The following is an 18816-nucleotide window of genomic DNA, read 5'->3' on the forward strand; positions in this document are numbered from 1 at the left end:
CAGCTCACTGTACTCTATTGACTGGGTCTCATGACCCCAATGCAGACCAAAATACCCAGCTATTGAAGCTCAATGGAGTGTGAGCACATTTTGCTTAGGCAGACAGAACCCTTACAAACTGGGGTTTCACTATGTAAGCAAAGTTAATGTTGGAGAGGCTGATACACTTGTGTTTACTGTATTTACTGTGACAAAGACAATAGGGGGATAACAGAACATTTGAAAGCTGCTCTCTAAAATCAGAATGAATTAATGATTAGCCAGACACACTGGATGACCTCATCAGATTCAAACCTGATTTCAGAAATTAACTATTTGACCATACAGTATATACAGTACATACTGTATATGGCATATCGACATCACAACTTGGCAAATGCCTCAGCAAACTGTGGGAAATATGTCTTTAGTGTATGCTACGTACCTTTGTTTCTTCTTATGGATACTCCTTATCAAAACTCCTTGGAATAAGACACAGTTCAATTTAGTTGGCAAATTATTACACAATTCACTGGTTAAGCCAATTAGTTTGTATAATTGAATGAACTACCTATCAACATGTCAAAATGTTCCCCTCACACCTGCTAATAGTTTTCATATAGTTGCATTGAATTAATAAAATGAGCAGAGAATATCCAGTTACCTGTCTTATAAAGTGCTCATATATTATGAGAGTGGAGAGCAGGCAGCTGAGCCCTAGTCCCTGAGTGAGTGAAATCTCTCCTGGGGCAATGGACCATGTGGAAAGCTGTATATAACTATTGGTGGAATGCCCATTGTAAGCTCCCTGCCATGGTGCCACCCTTCTCCAGAGCTGTCCCTGCTCTTATTGTGAGGCACACTGCTTTGTTTAGCTGTTTAGAAAATGCTGAATGGTTTGGTAAGTGAAAGTGTTTGCACTGCATTACCCATTTGCGGGAGTGGGAGGCTAGGTTGGGTTAGGACAGGAACATGACATGTGTGCGACCTTGATTTAGCTCATAAGAGCTGTCCAGATAGGAGAGGGCAGCAGACAGATATTCTAGTAAATTGTGTTTTGATGACCCCATAGGCCTTATCCAAGGACCATTCACTCAGCCACTCATCTCTAACGTGATGCTCCTTTTGTCTTAGTGCTACAATGAGATGAGGGTCCCACTAGCCTGAGAAACTAAAGAAAACACCTGTCAATCAAATACACAAGGCAAAAAGCAATAAGAGAATCGATCTGTATTCTAGGAATCTTCTTTATTTTGTGCTCATGAATAACCCTCCTTCCACATACTGCAGGCATCATGTCTTCTCATATGGCCCAGCCACACACGTGTTCATGCTCAGTTATACAGACACATCCCAGTACCTTGGCTTTCTGGCTCACCTCATCCACAGATGCACAACATCAACAGTAACCTACAAGCACTCAACAAAACTGGTTTACTTTATACCAGTGAGTGACACTGAGTGGGTATTGGGAACAACAATTCTATGATATGCAATACAAAAGACAGGCCTTAACTTATGCAGGGAAGAGCACATGAGTTACTGGTTACATATCGTAACCACATCCCATTTAGTACATGTATGTAGAATTGTAACCTTGTTAACTCCAATAAATTATGAACTTCAGATGCACACGATGCAAAACAAGTAAAAAACAAAAACTATCTATATACACATATCCTCTTCAGTGGTGTACGTGTTAGAGCTCACTGGACTATTCACAAAGTGCTCATAGAATCTCAGTAATAGTCCTCCTCTTCCTCGTCTTCCTCAGGCACTACTTCAAGCTCATTGACATCCACATCATCTTCCTCCTCTTCATCTTCCTCCTCCTCCTCTTCCTCCATATCATAATCTGTAGTTGCACTCAGCAGCAGTTTGGTCTGGTTGATCTCACACTCGTCATCTAGGTTGACTGAAACCTGCAGGCAAAAGGAGACCCTCAGGTGATGCAGTTAACATTTTCCTGTCAAATACAAAAAAAGTAATCTGGAGAGAATGTATGTTATCAAGTGATGGGATTCAGACTGTAATTGACTTGCAGACTTGTAATTGAATTTATACACAACACAGATACTACTCATGCAGGTTGCAATCAAAGGGACTTGATATGCCTCAGCACTAAATTCATATAGGCTCGTACCTCAGGGGTGGCGGGTTGTGAAGGACCTTCATCTGTCTGAGCATTGATAATTGACTTCAGGGCCCCTTCTTCAAACTGAAACACACCAGTCACATGGAACATTCATTGATATGAACTTTGGAACAGACACCAAACACCAGACAGTCTTCTGAACAAGGGATGGACTGACGAACCTTCAGCCTGTTCAGCTGGTCTTGCAGCATGACTTTGATTTTGAGGAGAGTTTCCTCTTCCTTCTTCAGCTCCTGCAGACGACTCAGCATGATCCCCGGCGGGTTTAGATCATTCCTGAATACTGGGAGAGAGACGGGTTGAAATCGGTTCGTCAATCACGTATATTAATCAGGTTCATTTCTGCAACGTAGCTACACGCCACAAACCCATCCTTCATTCAGTCTCTCTTGCGCTTTTAGCCTGTTGGTTGTTTAAGAAATATTGACAACCTAACGTCGTGAGTTAGGTATCTTGAATTTCTGTTGATAACAAGATAACAATGTGTCTCTAGTCAACAAACAAGCTAGCTAAGGTTAGTCAAATCATGCACAACGGTTTGCCGACATTTCACAATGTTACGTTATTATTACCGTCACAAAAGCGCAGATTTATGTAGCTATCTCCTCTGTGCAGAAGTGATACAAGGCCACTTGTCTACGTGCACAGAAGTGCGAGCTTTGTGTTGACGACAGCTATGCTAGCTTACTAGCCAGCTAACATATTGACTGTGTGCATGTCACATAAATGACATATCATTGTTACCTTGTCACAGCATACTGTATTATCATAACGGTGATGGTAGTCTGCTAATTGTAAAAAAGAAAAATAACACAAGGGTTTGGGGCTTAGCTTTGGGCATTTGTGGTAGCTAACGTTGTTGATTGACTCCCTCAAGTCACCGTTTTCATTCACGCCGTGTGTTGCTGCTTGACTGGCAACATCCGGTTGTAGGGGCCCGCCCACTAGACTTCATAGATTCACTGATCTTATGGCGCCACCGTGTGGTTTCCTTCATTCTTTACGAATTTTCTTTTTTCATTACGAGGCTTGATCGAATTATGGCCCATACATTATGGCATTAACTTCAGTATTTTGGTAAATTTATCAAGAGCAGAGATGTAACTTCCAGCGGAAATCTAACCGGGGGAAGCCTTTTGCTTGCTGGATGCACCAGTGTTTTTATAGTTATAGTTATAGTTATCAGAACTTTCACACCACACTGGTACAACACTCTGTCCTGCTTATTATCTGCATACTTGTATTAGATGAGTGGACCTGCATTGTACAGAGGTAGACTCTTAGTTTCCACACCTGTCTATTGTGTCTCTGTGCTGTCCTCACCTGCACAGAGAGGCTTTGAACTGGCAGGTGTCAACTTTATGGTACCCGGAAGCCTAATTTGTAACAAATGTAGTTCATGGTGCGAGTCTTCCTCATAAAACATAAAGCCATTCTTTGAGGTCATAACATACCTTTGGGAGACAAATACTTTTAAGTACTTTATTCAACTGGACTTTAGTTTAAGATGCATTTACTTGATATCACTTGATATCATTCCTGTATGTAAATGATATCATTTGAAGCAATTGGACAATGGGTTTGCAAATAAAAGGATTTGCAAATGAAATGGTTTGCAAATGAGGAAAGGGTTTGCAAATGCAATATTCTTGTTTTAAAACAAATATATATTATAACTGTCTTTATGAAACATTGAAACCCAATATACAATTTGACCAAGCATGTTTTGCATTACTCTCAGACTGTGATCACTTACAGAACATGAAAGGAGAGAACTTGTATGATGTCCATGTGCATGCTGTTCTAGAGTGGTCTTCTTTACAATTCACTACTTCTCCTCACTGTCAATACACGTAGGCTCATGGGCAATGCCTCCCTCTAAGCAGATCACAGCGGCGTCTGTATAGGCTACAAAGCTTTAACCCCCCCGTCACTAATATTAAAAGGGGCAAATAAAGTAGATAACGAATTCAGTGAAAACTCAAATAAATCACAGATGGAACTCATTGATGTGAACCAGATCTGAAACAGCTCTTAATCAGTCTCCAAAAATGTTAGAAGAGCCCATTAGGTTCTTTATAGGATTCCTTGACTAAGTCCATCCAGATGTGTACATTGACAATCACAGCACGTAAGCACGACTGGAGACTAACAATGGAGCACAGCCAAGGAGAGAGCCATACCTGTCCTTGTTCACACACATTTGAAAAGAGGTGTAGGCTTAAAGGTGTAAGCTTAAAACTGCTAAACTCATTATTGTTACAATTTACATATTTCTCTAATTTAATCAAAATATTTAGATTGAGACAAAAGGTGCGGTCACTTAAAAAGTTTAACTAATTAAGAAATTCAGAAATGTGTATTCAATTGCTTTGAACAGTTTTTGAGCTCCATATTTGGATATGCAATAGGCTCTATTTGAATGGCTTCGTCTATATTTCATGTACGGTAATCAAAAAACGCAATATAGACTGTATTACACATAGTCGTCATAATATACCCTATTGTTTATGCAGGATAGCATGTACTCACTTTCCAGTATGAAACTCTCTGGCGGGTGTCCTGTCTGTATATGTACGTGACTCCCTGTATACTCGTGAGAACATGATGTAATTGTAGACAAGATGCCTGTGTTCAGCTCATCCATGTGATGCTCTGCTCTCATCTCTTGTCACTGCATACAATCTCTCCTGATGAGAATATGCTCTGCCCTCTCTGTCGCACTCTGCCAGCGCCATGTTGGCCGCTCCAGACCCAGCTCCTTGCAGATAAGAAGTCAACCACTGATATAGGATGCATGGGTATGGCCATGTGAGTTTGCAGGTTGACAGGTGAGTGTCAGTAGTACACTGATACAGGGCTGACAGGCAGCAGCTCTCATAACACACAGCTTAATGCTAGACTGGGTAGCCCTATATCATGTTTGCAACTCTTTGGGCTGTGACCCTCTGTGAGAGCTTAGCCTATGTGGAGCTGAGCACGGAGGAAACTGTGGAGGCTGAAACTGGAGCTCCCTGTCAGAGCGGGGCAGACCTGCAGGCTTTGGGGGTCAGAGGAGAAGTACTCCAGGGTCTGAGCCTCAGAAACACAGCTGCCAGCCTCCCAGGGCCGGTGCAGACACGAGAGGCCCCATGGTGGTAGGGGGGCTTAAAGCAGAGCTGCCCTCAGCAGCCTAAAGCGGCTAATGCACCACAGATATCACTCTGTGCCTTCAGAGCCACAGTTGCTTTCCCCTTGTCGTCACAGAGGCCGCGTTGCTGCTGCACTGCATTTTCTCAAAGTCAGAGCTCTCCTCGACCAGGCAAAGGCCAGGCCCAGCGCTGAGGCCCGGTGGCAGCTGAGGACCATGCTGCTCTCTGTAGCAGTGGTGGTGCTGGTGGTGCAGCGTTTGAAGGTGCTCCCTCTGAGGAATGTGGAGCTGGGTGTGTTAGAAGAGGGGCCTCAAACAAGGGAGAGGAGGAAGAGGGAGGGAGGGAAGCTTGGGGGATTGACCTTTGGACAGTGCAGTCAGGAAGTTATGACTCAATTTTTTAGTGAGAACAGTAAAATGGAGAGCAAGAGCAGGAAAAGAAAGAGGGAGAGAAGGACAGAAGGAGGAAGATGGATAGAAAGGGAATATGGGAAAGAGAGAGGGAGAGAGGGAAGAAAGTGAAAGAGGAGAGCAGAGGAGGGTTTCGTAGGTTGGTTGATGAGGGGAGGCAGGGCGCTGGGGGAGAGAGGCCCCTGTAGCAAGGGGTCCCTGCAGTCAGAGCTGAGGAGAAACAGATCATGGCAATCACAACACACACACACACACACACACACACACACACTGTGGAGCTTTATTTATTGCTAGCTTTATTGTGGAGGAAATTAAGCAGTTCTCGCATTGAGCTGCATGTACATTCTTCGAGGCCCAGTAAAGTGTTTTACGTGACTGTAGGTCAGCCTTCTCACTATCTATAGAATGCAGGGGGAAGGTGGGGGCGGTGACTCTCAGGATGTAACCCCTTAACCTGTACAGTGATGTGGAGAGAAACCCTGGGCTCCTATGAAAGGAAAGGCTTCATGCCGAGACGGTGGAGCCTTTGTTTCCAAGGAACTACCACAACCTTTACGTTTCCTGTCTCACCTCCCACACACACATGCATGTACAATGACACGCAAACTCAGAAGCACGGACACGTATTCACACACGTTCATAGAAGTCCTTTCAAACATGTGCACCACGTACACACTCCACAGTCACAAAGACGCACCCCCACATACCTTAGCAGTGAATGTACAATGCATTATACTGTATCCATTGACTCATGTGCACAGAAATGCTCATGATTAAAAATGTTATCTTAGCATTGTAGGGCCTACTATAGAGACATACACACCCACATAACTCACTGATACAATATCAATATGCTCTCAATCACAATCTACAGTTTAATCAGTTTTAACAGAGGGAAAGCCTGTGTGCCTCTTGACCGTTAGAGGAGATATGTGACAAGCATATGCCACTTTGTGTGTGTTCACACCAGATAAATCACTTGCTCCAAATTGCAGGGCATGCTGGCATTTAACCAAAGGAGATCATTAATAATAGTGTTATAATACCTTCAGATTAACCACAGAAATGTGGCTTGGTCCACGGAGTGGTCTGTGTCTGTCAGCACCAGTGGTCTATGGGTGTGCAGTCAAGAGTTCCACTACAGTTATAGTTAGGCCACGGTGCATTCCTTTTATGCAGCCAGGAGAGCCTACTGCAGTTCCATGCACTATGCAGTATGTAGGCCACCAACACTGTCTGGCTAGGAAACAATATGATTTTTGTTGTTGTTGTTGTTGTTGTTGTTTTTGTTGTTGACATCTGTATATCATCTCAAGAAGATTTGTTGTAACTTATTTTACCCCACTTCACAACAAGATGGCAGGACAAAAGAGCATTGTTTTCCCATATTGAGAACTAGTTTCAGAGTTCGTTAGTCACTTTCCCCATTAGTCTCCCCAGTCCCCACTATTGCAATTGCTTGATAATAATGACTCACTTTAGCTTTTAACTCAAATGTCTTCACTGTGAGTAAGTTCTAGGGATCCTGGTGAAGTGAAGGCTGGAGAGCGACACATTCTTGGAGGTTTGTCTCTTGGCATTACAGTGGATGAATGGAAAATAGAGAAAGGGGCTTAAACCACGGACAGATTCTGGATGTAAGGCAATCCAAAGTAACCACAGTAAAAAGCTTTTGATTTAGGTTGGGCTAAATGGAGTGAGCTTCTTTATGTTCCAGCCTGGGGAATGCCTCAGATCACGGCATGCGGTTTGGGCCCTGTTTGGATTGTTGTTGATATGATGTGGTTTGGTCGGGGGTGACGGGAGGGACTCCATGGCTGGGGCTGGGGAGAGCGGCTCTGTCACAGCTGAAATCTGTAAACTAATTGACCACCCATACACAACATTCCTTTTTTTCCTGGGTTCTCTCTCAGGGGACCAGGAAGCAGACCCAAAACTCAGGGCCACCCTCCCCAAGCCTAGCCCACATGCAGCATGGACTTCTCATGTGATTAATTATGTTCTCTCTCTCTCTCTCTCTCTCTCTCTCTCTCTCTCTCTCTCTCTCTCTCTCTCTCTCTCTCTCTCTCTCTCTCTCTCTCTCTCTATCTCTCTCTCTCTCTCTCTCAGTCTCTCTCTATCTCTCCCTCTCTCCCTTCCTTCACTGGGCCTTTCCCTCACTATTTACATGGTCTGGGCCTCCGCTGGCACTGTGCATTAAACAGCCTTGTAATGTCAAACCAGCCAGGAGGAAATCGACCATGTTTTCATTTTCTACTGTCTTTTTTCTCCCCCCCAATAATTCATTAAAGGACAGGCTACGGGCTTTTTTCCCCTCCCTTTGCGAGTGCCTTTTAATCTCAGATATAGGCAGCAAACTGCACGGCTGAGTTAAACGCTGAATGATTTTTGGAGGTTGTCTCCAAACTAAAAGAGCAGGGAAAGGGACAGTGCAGAGTGCAGACTATAAAACAAATGACTGTAGTGAACAAACTCATGTCCATACTGCTGCAGCCAAGGGCAAAGGTCAAAATGAAAGTATTCGGATAATTCCAAAATGACAATCTGGGAGACATGAGTTTACAACCAAAACAATGTATTTTTTATTTTGTTGTTGAATATTTGAATATTCTTTCTACTCTGTGTCGTTTGGACTGCGGGAGTTGGTTGGATTTGCAGTATGTGTGTTATATAGTTGTGGCAGAGTGTCTGATTGTTAGATGGTGGGAGGCTGAGAAGCTCCTATCATTTCATCTAAATCAAATATTGACTGAGAGAAGGCTTGGACATTCCACACATTCCTCATGGGAAGACTGCAGGACAGGTACTGCACTCCCACATTTCCTCCGGCCTCGCTCTCTCTCTCATTAACCAAGGCCTTTCTCCCCCATTTCGCCTCTCCCTCACAGTCACAGCGCAATGAGTTACATATCCCATGGCTATGCATGGATAGTAGTTAATGATTGATACAGTAACCATGCTTTAATGTAGTATATTAACATCTGTGGATTTAGCAGGATTTCTTTCAGGTTATTGATGTGCTCTTTTATCAGTGCCCACCCATTCCAGCACTGTGACACTTGTGAATCCTGTGTGTCACCTCCATTTGACACAGTCAGCTCAGCCTGTGAAGTGGTGAGTGTGTGGATCAGTCTGTGATGTCAGCACTGAGCAGTGAGGATGGCAGGTTGTGCGAGCAGAGCAGAGAAGAGCAAGGCTGAGCAGGCCCTGTTGGCTGGCGGAATGTGTGAACACAGTGACAAAACCATTTATTTACAGGCGCTTCCACCATGAGGTCTAGCACCCGCAGCCCAAGTGCAACCCCAGGGAAGACACAGCTGCGTGTGAACGGTGTAGCGCCGGCCCTGCCGCCTTTGATCGTCCGACACACGGGTGGCCCTGATCTCCAGGAACACCACACATCTTGTCTGATATTCTGCTGCACAAACTGAGACATTCCAGCCGCCCTGAGCCAACTGCCTATGACAAATGATCAGCCTTTGGGTTTTCTAGTTTTCTCATGCCGTGGGTCTTCTTGGCAAGGAGAGGTGTGTGAGTGCTCTTGGTCTGGGCCCAGGAGCATTCCCCCTCTCTAGCTTCAGTAACTAGAGCAGCACCACAGAGTTCTGGAGAGGACCCGGTGTGGATTATTACATTACTGAACCCTCTAGGGTTGAGTTGTGTGATTTAATACTGACCTTTTTCAACACAAAATGGAGAGAGGCTCAGGTCAGACCATAGCCAAGGTAGTGGGGACTCTAAGTCATTCAACAGACTGTTGACTGGATTAAATCAGATTGAACACAAGTCTGAAGCACAGCGCCAACCAAATAAGTTTGGTTCGAGTTTCAAGCCATAGCCCACTGAAAAGAGAAAAGGAAAAATAACATATATTAGTGCCAGATTAGTCACTACATATTAGTCGGTGAAGTTAGTTTTGATTTGGTTCCAACTATACTCCAATTTCTCCTGCCGTTGTATGAAATATGTCCTTTTTTAATTCATAGTCAGAGTCTCAAGGTGTGCAGTGTGTTTTAAAAGGCTTTTAAAAAGTGTACTTATTTCTCCAGTTCATTAAACCGACCCAGCGCTGTGCCATAACTGATGTCATTCCACTGTTTCCTGTAATTTTCCAGCCCAGGCACAGTGCCATGGAATACCTTCCTCAAAAAGCACATTCAGTCAGATGAAATCTACATATGATTGATTCTTTTACACTTCATTTCTAATGGTCATCAAACAGCCATTTAATCAGGAACCCTTCTCCAGCTGCTGTCCAAAGTAACCTATCTTCACTTGGATCAGTACAACCCCCCCCCCCCTCCCCCCATGTGTTTCTCTCAGATTTCCTCCTGATTAATTGATTTGATTTGAAAATATGACAAAACAAAGCTCATGAGCCATCCATCATACATCATACAAACGTCATCCATCCAAAAGTCAAAATGTCTGACAGCTAACCTTACTGAGGCTGTTTCAACATTTGGAGACATAGTTCTAGGGATCTCCTCAGGTTTGTTTAATCTGGACTGATATGGGGAGGATATAGGAACCTCATATGATGAAGGTGTCTGATGGTCGTCCCGTCTCTTCTTTTACATAGACCTTGATATCTGAATGTTCCTGCGTTGCTGCGTAAATCACAAGCTCACAAGGTTCTGAAAGATTTCTTTTTTCACTCCCTTTGCTACAGTCTAGTGCCGATGATCATCAGTGCCAGAAAAAGACAGCAGCAGATTTGACAAAAAAATGCTTCATCATGTATGACTTCCAGTCCTGGCATGTCTGGGAGCATGCAGGCTTGGAGAGAAACAGAGCAAACTATCAGAGAAAGGCTTCTCATAGGAGAGGAGACCAGGCAGGCACAGTTGAACCTAAAGATTGAGGCAGTTTGACTTAGTTAATGTGTCTTTTTGTGAGTTGTTGTAACAACGTTGGAATAGAACCAATGGTTCTAATTGGGTATTAATTCATTAATGAAGTATTAAGCATACAGTGCCTTTTTCTGTGTTTCTGTTTCTCTTCCACTGTCTCTAATGTCTGATCTGATTGGGCACAGGGTTTTGCACATAGAGTGAGGCTTACTTTCCAGATCTTTACAACAATTGCAAAAGAGGGATGGATAGTTGCTTGAGTAAAGTTCCATATTTTGGGTAGTGTGTAATGACTAGAGAGAAGGGCTCAGAGGTGGAACTGTTAAGATGGGTGTCTAATCCCCTTGCCACATAACTGGGCTGTATGGAAACCCTCCTCTACCGCTGAGGGGTACATTGTAGGACCGGAGAGGAAGTGTTGTGGAGGGGCTGCGAGGGCGTTGCTAGGCGACGGGGTGGGCAGGTTGGCGTAATGAGCGTGGGGCTCGGGAGCTGTCTGCTCAGTGTTCCGGGTCCTGACAAGAACAGACAGGCTGGCCTGGGACGGCCTGCATGGAGCTGCCACCACGGCCACCTGCTCACAGCAATCATCACCAGCGCTCCAGCCAGCCACCGATACAGCATACAGACCCAATTAAGAGCCCTGCATGTCCCCCTCCAGCCAGCCATCACTAACACTCCTGCAAGTCTGACAAGGCTGCCTTTTTTCCCCCTAACAAATCTCTAATTAACAACAGTGGTTGTGGCTAGGCCGGGCTGTGCCGAGCTGCTGAAAGGGCCCAGGACTCTGCTTGGGTAATCAGCTTAAATACAGGTTTATTTCCTGCCCTCTGCGCCCTGCTGCTTCCAGCAGAGATTGCATTCTTTTATCTGTTTATCTCCAATTTCCTCTGACTTGTAACGTGTCTCTGAGAAACACTGTCACCTCCACTTAAAGCCTGACTCGATGCTCCTGCGATCAGATAGTTGCAGAGCGGTGATCAGAGTTGGTTTTGGCAGGGCACAGCTCTCAACAATATCTCTGTCTGTTCCATTACTGCTTCAGCACCTCCTCTCCTCTCCTCTCCTCTCCTCTCTCTCTCTTAGCAGCAGAAACACCAGCCCCATATCTGTGGGAGCTCTGCTCATATGGAAACATACACTTCCAATAGAAAGGGACTTACATACATTTTATAGCACAGTAATTGAAGTATTATTATAAAAGATGGAAATCAATCTGAATGTTTTTTGTTCCTGTAACTCAGGCAACAGCAGAGTTCAATTTATAAAAATGAGAAGAAAAAAAAACAGCAAATTACATTGTGAAATGACCTCATTACAAGAGTGGGATTAAGAGAGCTGTGTGTTCCAGCCGAGAGCACTGGAGGTGGTGGAATTTCCTTTCAGTGGGGAGGTGTTGTTGTTGGAGCCCTGTGAACGGCCGCCGTATGAAACCTCCTATTCCCTGGTGTGGGATTGACTTTTGATACAGGACCGCCACTCTTGATTGTTGAAAATTATGCCCACTTTGGACCCCAGGATCTGGATCTTGAGTAATTGAGGATAATGTAGAGAGTACTTGTAATCAATAAGACAAATGTTTATGAACATGTCTTCAACTTCCTCTCCTTCCTCTTCCTCTCATTCCTCCTGTCATACATGTTGGAGATTGACAAGATCCTCCATATCTGGCAAAAACCATGTGAGAACATACATAAAGCCTTCCATTGGTAGAGCTCCCAGTCTTTTCTCTGCTGCTCTTCTCTATGTGTTCACAAACATATGGCACAATGACCCCAGGGCAGAGGCCGGGCCACTTAATAGGGCTGCTGTGACCAGTGCATTTAAATAGATCAGTATTAGATTAACGGACGTTTCAGGTCAAGTCTTGTGTTGATTCTACTGTTGATACTTTACACTTTCTCATTAAGACAGACAGCAATTGTCTGGTTAATGACCTACATAATCAATCCTATCAAGGCTTTATTAGTTGGTATCAAGTTGTTGTTCAAAACAAGTTCTTATGGTGTCACCATTAGGAAAGATGTAAGCAATGTCCTGAATCGGTGAAAACAACTCTCCTCTCATGAAATAACCTAGACAGCAGGGGGCGCTGTTTATCAAAGGGTTTTTGAACCCTTTGAAGCGCTGTTAAAGGGGAATGAGTGACAGCATTGGATAAGAATTACTTACTTGTACTTATTCTCTGCCTGAATACTTTTCTTGTTGGACAAATGTAATGTTGGTCTTCAATGGACATATCAAAGCCAGCATTTGATTCTCCAAAAGAGAACAAAATAATGTGAACACTACCTCTTCCACTATGAGTATGAGTATGGCCATTCCTCTTATACAATTGCTAATAGAAATAATAATAACCACACGTATTGTGTAGGCGATGCCATTCATAAATAGACTTATAGTACTCGACTTGAATTGAAACCCGCACACATGACATGCAGGCCTGTGGCTATTGGCACGGTGGGTGAAGGAGGTTCACAGTCTGGTGCACCTGTGATGGCTGAGGTAGAGAGCTGTTGACACGCTGCAGGGGGGCCGCACTCCTCCACTTCAGCAGCGCCTGGAAACTCCTCTCAGAAGAGACGCCGTGCAAACACCCTCTTTCCTGTTCCACTGAAACCTTCCAAGTGCATGAAAATCAGGGAGTCTGTTAGTTTAGAATCTGTCTCAACATCATTTATTTTTCCAAACAGATGGCCCCCTTATGATTTCCATTTATAATGCTGTAGATATTTCACTGACACTGTACTGTATACTGTATACTTTCTATTAAACAGATGCTACTTCTGTGCTAAAGCTGCCTTTCTGTTAATCAAAGTTACAGTAACATGTCATGCTGTTAAATTGTGTTCATCTGTGTATGATAATGTAATTGGGCATGGTATGACAAATAGAGTTTCTGTATTCTTGGAGGTTCACATGTGATTAATTAATTCTCTAACAACTACAGTATAAATGACTCTGTAGTTGAGCCAGTGGCTATACTCTCCAGTGCTGAAAGAGAGTTTTGCATTGAGTATCTTAACAGCCTTTACCTCCACACAGTGTTTTCAATGTAACAGTTATAGAATTGGGTGGGCAAAAACTGGTTTGTTGAGACTCCTTCCACTGCCTACCCTCCATGGAAACTTGTATGCTGCCCAACACAAAATCTGTTCTTCTACAGACTTGGTTTCATTGCAGGAGGTTTAACAAATATCCAGATGGGGTAGAGGTTTGGGTCTTGGACAGAAGAGAGCCTAGGGGAACACTTTCCCCTGTAATTGTCCCTAAGCTCAAGCTTTACCTGTAGGAATTCATGCCCTTAAAAAGTGATGAACCTCAGATGTCAGTGTCACCACAAGGTCTCTGAATAGGAATCATGATCTCTTTCCCCCCCCCCCGCCCCTCTCTCTCTCTCTCTATCTATCTCTCTTTCTCTTGCTTGTATTCCTTACATGACAGATCATTCAGAGTATGCTGATTATTTCAGTCTTGAACAATGAACATGCAGTCCCCAGTCCCCTGCCCCGTCAGAGGAAGGGAGAGGGGGAGGAAGCGGAGTGGGAGGGAGAGGTGAGGGAGGGAGGGTGGGAGGGAGGGAGAGAAAGTGCCTGGTGTTTCTCAAGCTGGCCCTAGTCTGGCAGGGTCTCTCCTCCAGTGAGCCTGGTCTCCAGGGTCCTCCTTCTCTCTCAGCCCCTCAATATCCCTCTTTCTCTCCGTGGGGCCAGGGCTCCACTGGATGAAATTTCAGCAGGGTATGAGGGAATGGTTCACAGAGTTTGGCACCTTTTTTAACATAGGCAAAATAAATGACTTCTCCTAATGGTCTAATTGGTGGTGGTTTGATGATCAGGTATCACAGCCTTCAGGGCTTGAAGCGCCTCGTTGTTTTGCGACTGCATGCTGACAGAGCCAGTCTGTACCTTTTAATGTCTTGAGTTCTTTTGAAAATGAGAAACATCGCTTCATAGCGCTGGGTCTGTCAGCATCAACGCTTCTGAACTCACCATGAATTTGAAGTAAAGTGGTTGACGTTTAAGGTAAAGCCTGACTTTAAACTCCTAGATCTCTCATCCTTAGAATCTTGCCCCCTGGCTGGGGGGGGGGGGGGGGGGGGGGGGCTAGGACTGTTAGTCAATATGGGCGGGTTGACAGAGTTCAGTGTGTGAGTGTGTGTGTGTGTGTGTGTGTGTGTGTGTGTGTGTGCGTGTGTGTGTGTGTGTGTGTGTGTGTGTGGAGTTGAGAGTGGAGTGTGAAGGCTCTTCATGGTCCTCCCACGTGTTAAAGACGTTGAGAACAAAAAGGGTCAGTGGTGGTAGGAAGCACCTCTGATCCATGGCTGTGCCTCACTTCTCTTGAACTCTCTTCCCCCAACCAAACCCAAGCCCCCCCCACCACCACGCTGCTGCTGCTGCCTCGGTGACAGCCAGGCCCTCACTGACAGGCCAGACGGGTGTGCATAGTCCCACTGATCAAACTGTCTCGCCTATAAGGCAACATCAAACACAGCCAGCCGCCCACCACACTAGGAATAGCTGAATAGGCTGAGTGAGATGTCAGCCAGTGTTTGAGGTCACTGAATGACACAGTATCATCCACTATTAATGCTTTTGATTTATTCTAGATGTTTTTCCCCCTCCTCAGACAGCGATGCTTCTCAAGCCAGACCTTTTAATCCATGCCATAGTAGGCCGTGACGCTGCCTGTGTTTATAAATCAGTGTGAGTAAACTGAAATAAGGATCCATGAATCAAGCAGCACTCTGACAGGCTGGGCCTGTGCCCAACACCCTGGCTGATTTAGCGCACTGTGTGTTTGCTACCCAACTCAAAACAACTGTTTGCTTATTTTCAAAGGAGAGCCTCCAGAAATACAGTATCTGAATATATTGTGATGGTATTTGACTAAATATTGATCTGTCAGGGCATTTTTCACAAGAGTAATTGTGCAGTAATTTTCAACTTGGTGACTTTGTATTATATGTTTATTGTGACTTACAATTATTATGGATGAGTGTATGTCGCATAGTTCAATTCTGTGTTTCATTGTTTCATATTGTGAAAGGTTAAAGGAAGTCAAAATGCAGTGTTTATACTGTGAAAATAAAAACACAGATCAAACTTGAACCATGTTGTTTTTATGACATGTGGAATGTCCTTATTCTCCTGATTTACATCATATTTTTAGGGTCTTCCAATTAGTGAAATGTAGACATTAATTCTTCCTAATAAATAGTTGTGAGTCAGGTCAGCCTTTGCCTAGTCTTGAGGCCAGACTAAACACACTTTCTTTTGAGTTAACATCCGTGCTGTTTTCTCATTCTACCCCACATCCTCACTCTTCATTCGGCCCAACCTTAACTTCCTTAGCATTTGTGACATACACTGGTAAGACACTGGATCAGTCAGTCGTGATAGCAAAGAGACATCATGAGACATTAGCTGACGGCTGACCCAATGAAAATATGATGATATCCACATGTTGGAGCCCCACCCCCAAGACATCATGATTCGTCCAAAGAGGCAACTGAATGATAAGTACCTCCCCGGAAGGTTTATGTTTAGAAACTCTGAATTTCAAAGTCGCCGGTGGATCACAGCCTGGAGACGACGCTAGCCTCTGTAAGGTTTCAGACGGGCCTGCTGTTTACAATAACTCCCATTCAGCCCGCTGGTGCTGGCGTGCAGAGAGTCATCCGCTTGTTCTGAATGAGGCCTGGCGGTTTTGACAAGGTTAGCTGGATTAAAGCAGTGGAGTGGAGGCCTGAAGGACAGGTCACAGGGGCTGGTTGGGGTGAGCAGGCCACTGAGAGAAGACTGCCTTTATTATGTGTGATCCTCAATGTCAGCGCAGTATTTGGTTAAATGCCAGACATGTGATGAAGCTCAGTTAACCAAACATTTACTCAAATCCCAAACGCCAGTTTTACCTCTTTAATGTGGCCTCTGTGTCTACACACAGCGCCTACAGTGACGCCAAGTATGCATAGATTGCCGTTCTGTTGACGGGAAGTCAACATACAGTAGATGCTATTATAACCCCTCAGCAATGTCATGCACAATGATGTAATACGTTTGACAACGGTGCCTTATGGATGGCCGCTCAGCCCCGCCCATTCACTCGTCCAATCGCCCTCTAAAAAGACACGTTCTCCAATCAGAAGCCAGCCGAGGGCCTGGCTCGAAAACACAAGTTTGACCGACAAGAGACATTGAGCTCATTGTTTGCGACAGTCAGTCAAAAATAACCCCTGAATTCAGTTTCCTAAAAGATCCATTATTGTGTCAAGGGTCCTTTTGCTTAATAACCTTCAGCTGACTGTTGAGAAAATGTTTTCACCGAATCCAACGTGGTGCGAGAGGGAGAAAAAAAAACATGCTATTTCCTTCATCCTTGCAGCGTTTTTTCTTTCCCCTGCGTCTTTGTTTTGATTCTGTGCTGTGTGACGGTGTTTCCCACGCAGTGGTGCTGTGGCCAGCTCGCGCTGCTCCATTGTGCTGCTGGCCCCTCTTTGAACCGGCAGGGCTGTAAACATGGCTAAGTGCTCTCCGTCAGAGGCAGGCCCACAGGAGGACAATGCTGTGACAGGAAGGGGCTCTACGCTGGCCCCGGCCGGCCGGCCGCACACACACAGCCAATGCTGAGGCCAAGGAGAGAGGGGCTAGTTAGAGGGGCTAGACCACTGGCTCTTGTTTGTCGGTTTGATTTTCATTCAATCTAAAATAGTTTCGAAGTCCAACTTTTCTCTGGAGTGCGTCCTGTTTTTTTTTTCTTCATGAAGTTGTCAGGATGAGACACTCAATTACAGCTCAATTACAATAGCCTCAGACCTGGGTGATGAATGGAAGCACACAGTAGGACTTTCCAGTCAAACTGTAGACATGACTGGTCCCACCCCCCTGCCCCCTTCACCCCCCCCCCCATGTTACTTCTGCCTGAAGTTCAGCCAAGCCTAAACACTGTGCTGATCTTCTGCTCACTTTTAATATCGAAATATAGCCCTCTGCTGATCTCTGATTACAGCTGTAAGCTTCTGATTTTGATTTCAAAGCTCTGGCCAACTATCTTCCCAGTATCTCCCAGAAAAAACATTGTCACTGTGTGGTCAGGATAAGCTATGTGGGGATAATGTGCAGATGAATGCCAGTGTGGTCATGTTTGGACAATTTATCCAGGCTGCGAGAAGAAAAATCCTCAAAGTCATCCAAACAGTGGGACTCCTAAACCCAGCGCTCAGTTTTTCACCGTCTCACGGTCCTGTAGGGTTCCATGATGGACTGATTCTCAGAAGAGTAGAGGAGCACTTCCCTCTCCAACTCCTATAGATCAACACTTCCTGACACTACTAGTCATCCATCATTTTCTACAAAGGAAGACAATGAAGTGATTTGCGTACACTATGACGTTGTCTATTTATTATTGACCTTTGTACTGAATACCCTGTTAGCCTTTCACATCTGTATAGAGCCCCTTGTCTGAAGCTCCTCCTCCCCAGCCACAGCTCCCCCTGAACTGATACCCTGCCACCCACACAGCTCAGATACCATCTCACACACAAACAAGGCCAAAAGAGCCTCTCACTGGACACACACACACACACACACACACAGACACACACACACACACACACACATACTCTATTGTTACTGTGTTACCTAAATACCTTGGTATATACTGTATCATTTACAATAGCATATCCTCCCTAGCAGCTTTCTGTTGGTGAGAGGAAAGTCCTCTCCAGTCAGACCAGGGTTCACTCAGATCAGAGACAGTTCCATTCAAAACTTCAATTAAGGCCTCTGCAGACCTGGACTCATTTTCCACTCTCTAATTGTTCTAATGGCTGGGACAGGGGGCTGTGAGCAGCACAGCCAGCTCTGCACTGCTCATTAGCTCCAGCACCGCCGCCCGCGCTGCCTTTAACTTAATAATGAGACCTAATTAACAGCAGCCCTGGCCCGGCTCCAGGTGCATTGTGGGTGAGGGTGAGGAGGAGCGGAGGGGGAAGAGTACCTGGCTATGGCTAAGCCGTTTACGGGAAGGGAAGTCGCGTCACTCCCTCGCCATATTGGAGACGCCTGCAGGACAGTTATTTTTAGGAAGATCAAACGCTGTTTCGCTTTTGGCCTGGGGCGCCTATGGGAGAGCAGGAGAGAAACTCACCCCACATCACAATAACAGTACGCATTCGCTACCTTTCTTTTTGATTGTTGTATCCCTAAAAGATTCAGCAGCATATTTTGTGACCATTCAATCCTAAAAAGGATTCTTTTCGTCTCTTTACGGCTTAGAAATCCACTGTATTT

At 44.8% G+C, this 18816-nt stretch overlaps 1 protein-coding gene across 1 annotated transcript; it reads right to left on the bottom strand.

Moving 5' to 3' along the window:
• Positions 1-1253: 1253 nt before the first annotated feature.
• On the bottom strand, positions 1254-3015 carry snapc5 (small nuclear RNA activating complex, polypeptide 5). The gene is made up of 4 exons (XM_080539005.1): positions 2879-3015; positions 2296-2417; positions 2123-2197; positions 1254-1901 (listed from the first exon to the last, which is right to left on the bottom strand). The coding sequence occupies exons 2-4, from the start codon at positions 2383-2385 to the stop codon at positions 1719-1721; spliced, it is 348 nt and encodes a 115-aa protein (XP_080395131.1). The 5' UTR covers positions 2386-2417; positions 2879-3015; the 3' UTR covers positions 1254-1718.
• Between the last annotated feature and the right edge of the window lie 15801 nt (positions 3016-18816).

Source organism: Nansenia antarctica (assembly GCF_963989245.1).
Source record: "Nansenia antarctica genome assembly, chromosome: 9".
In the NCBI taxonomy this organism is placed as follows: domain Eukaryota; kingdom Metazoa; phylum Chordata; class Actinopteri; order Argentiniformes; family Microstomatidae; genus Nansenia; species Nansenia antarctica.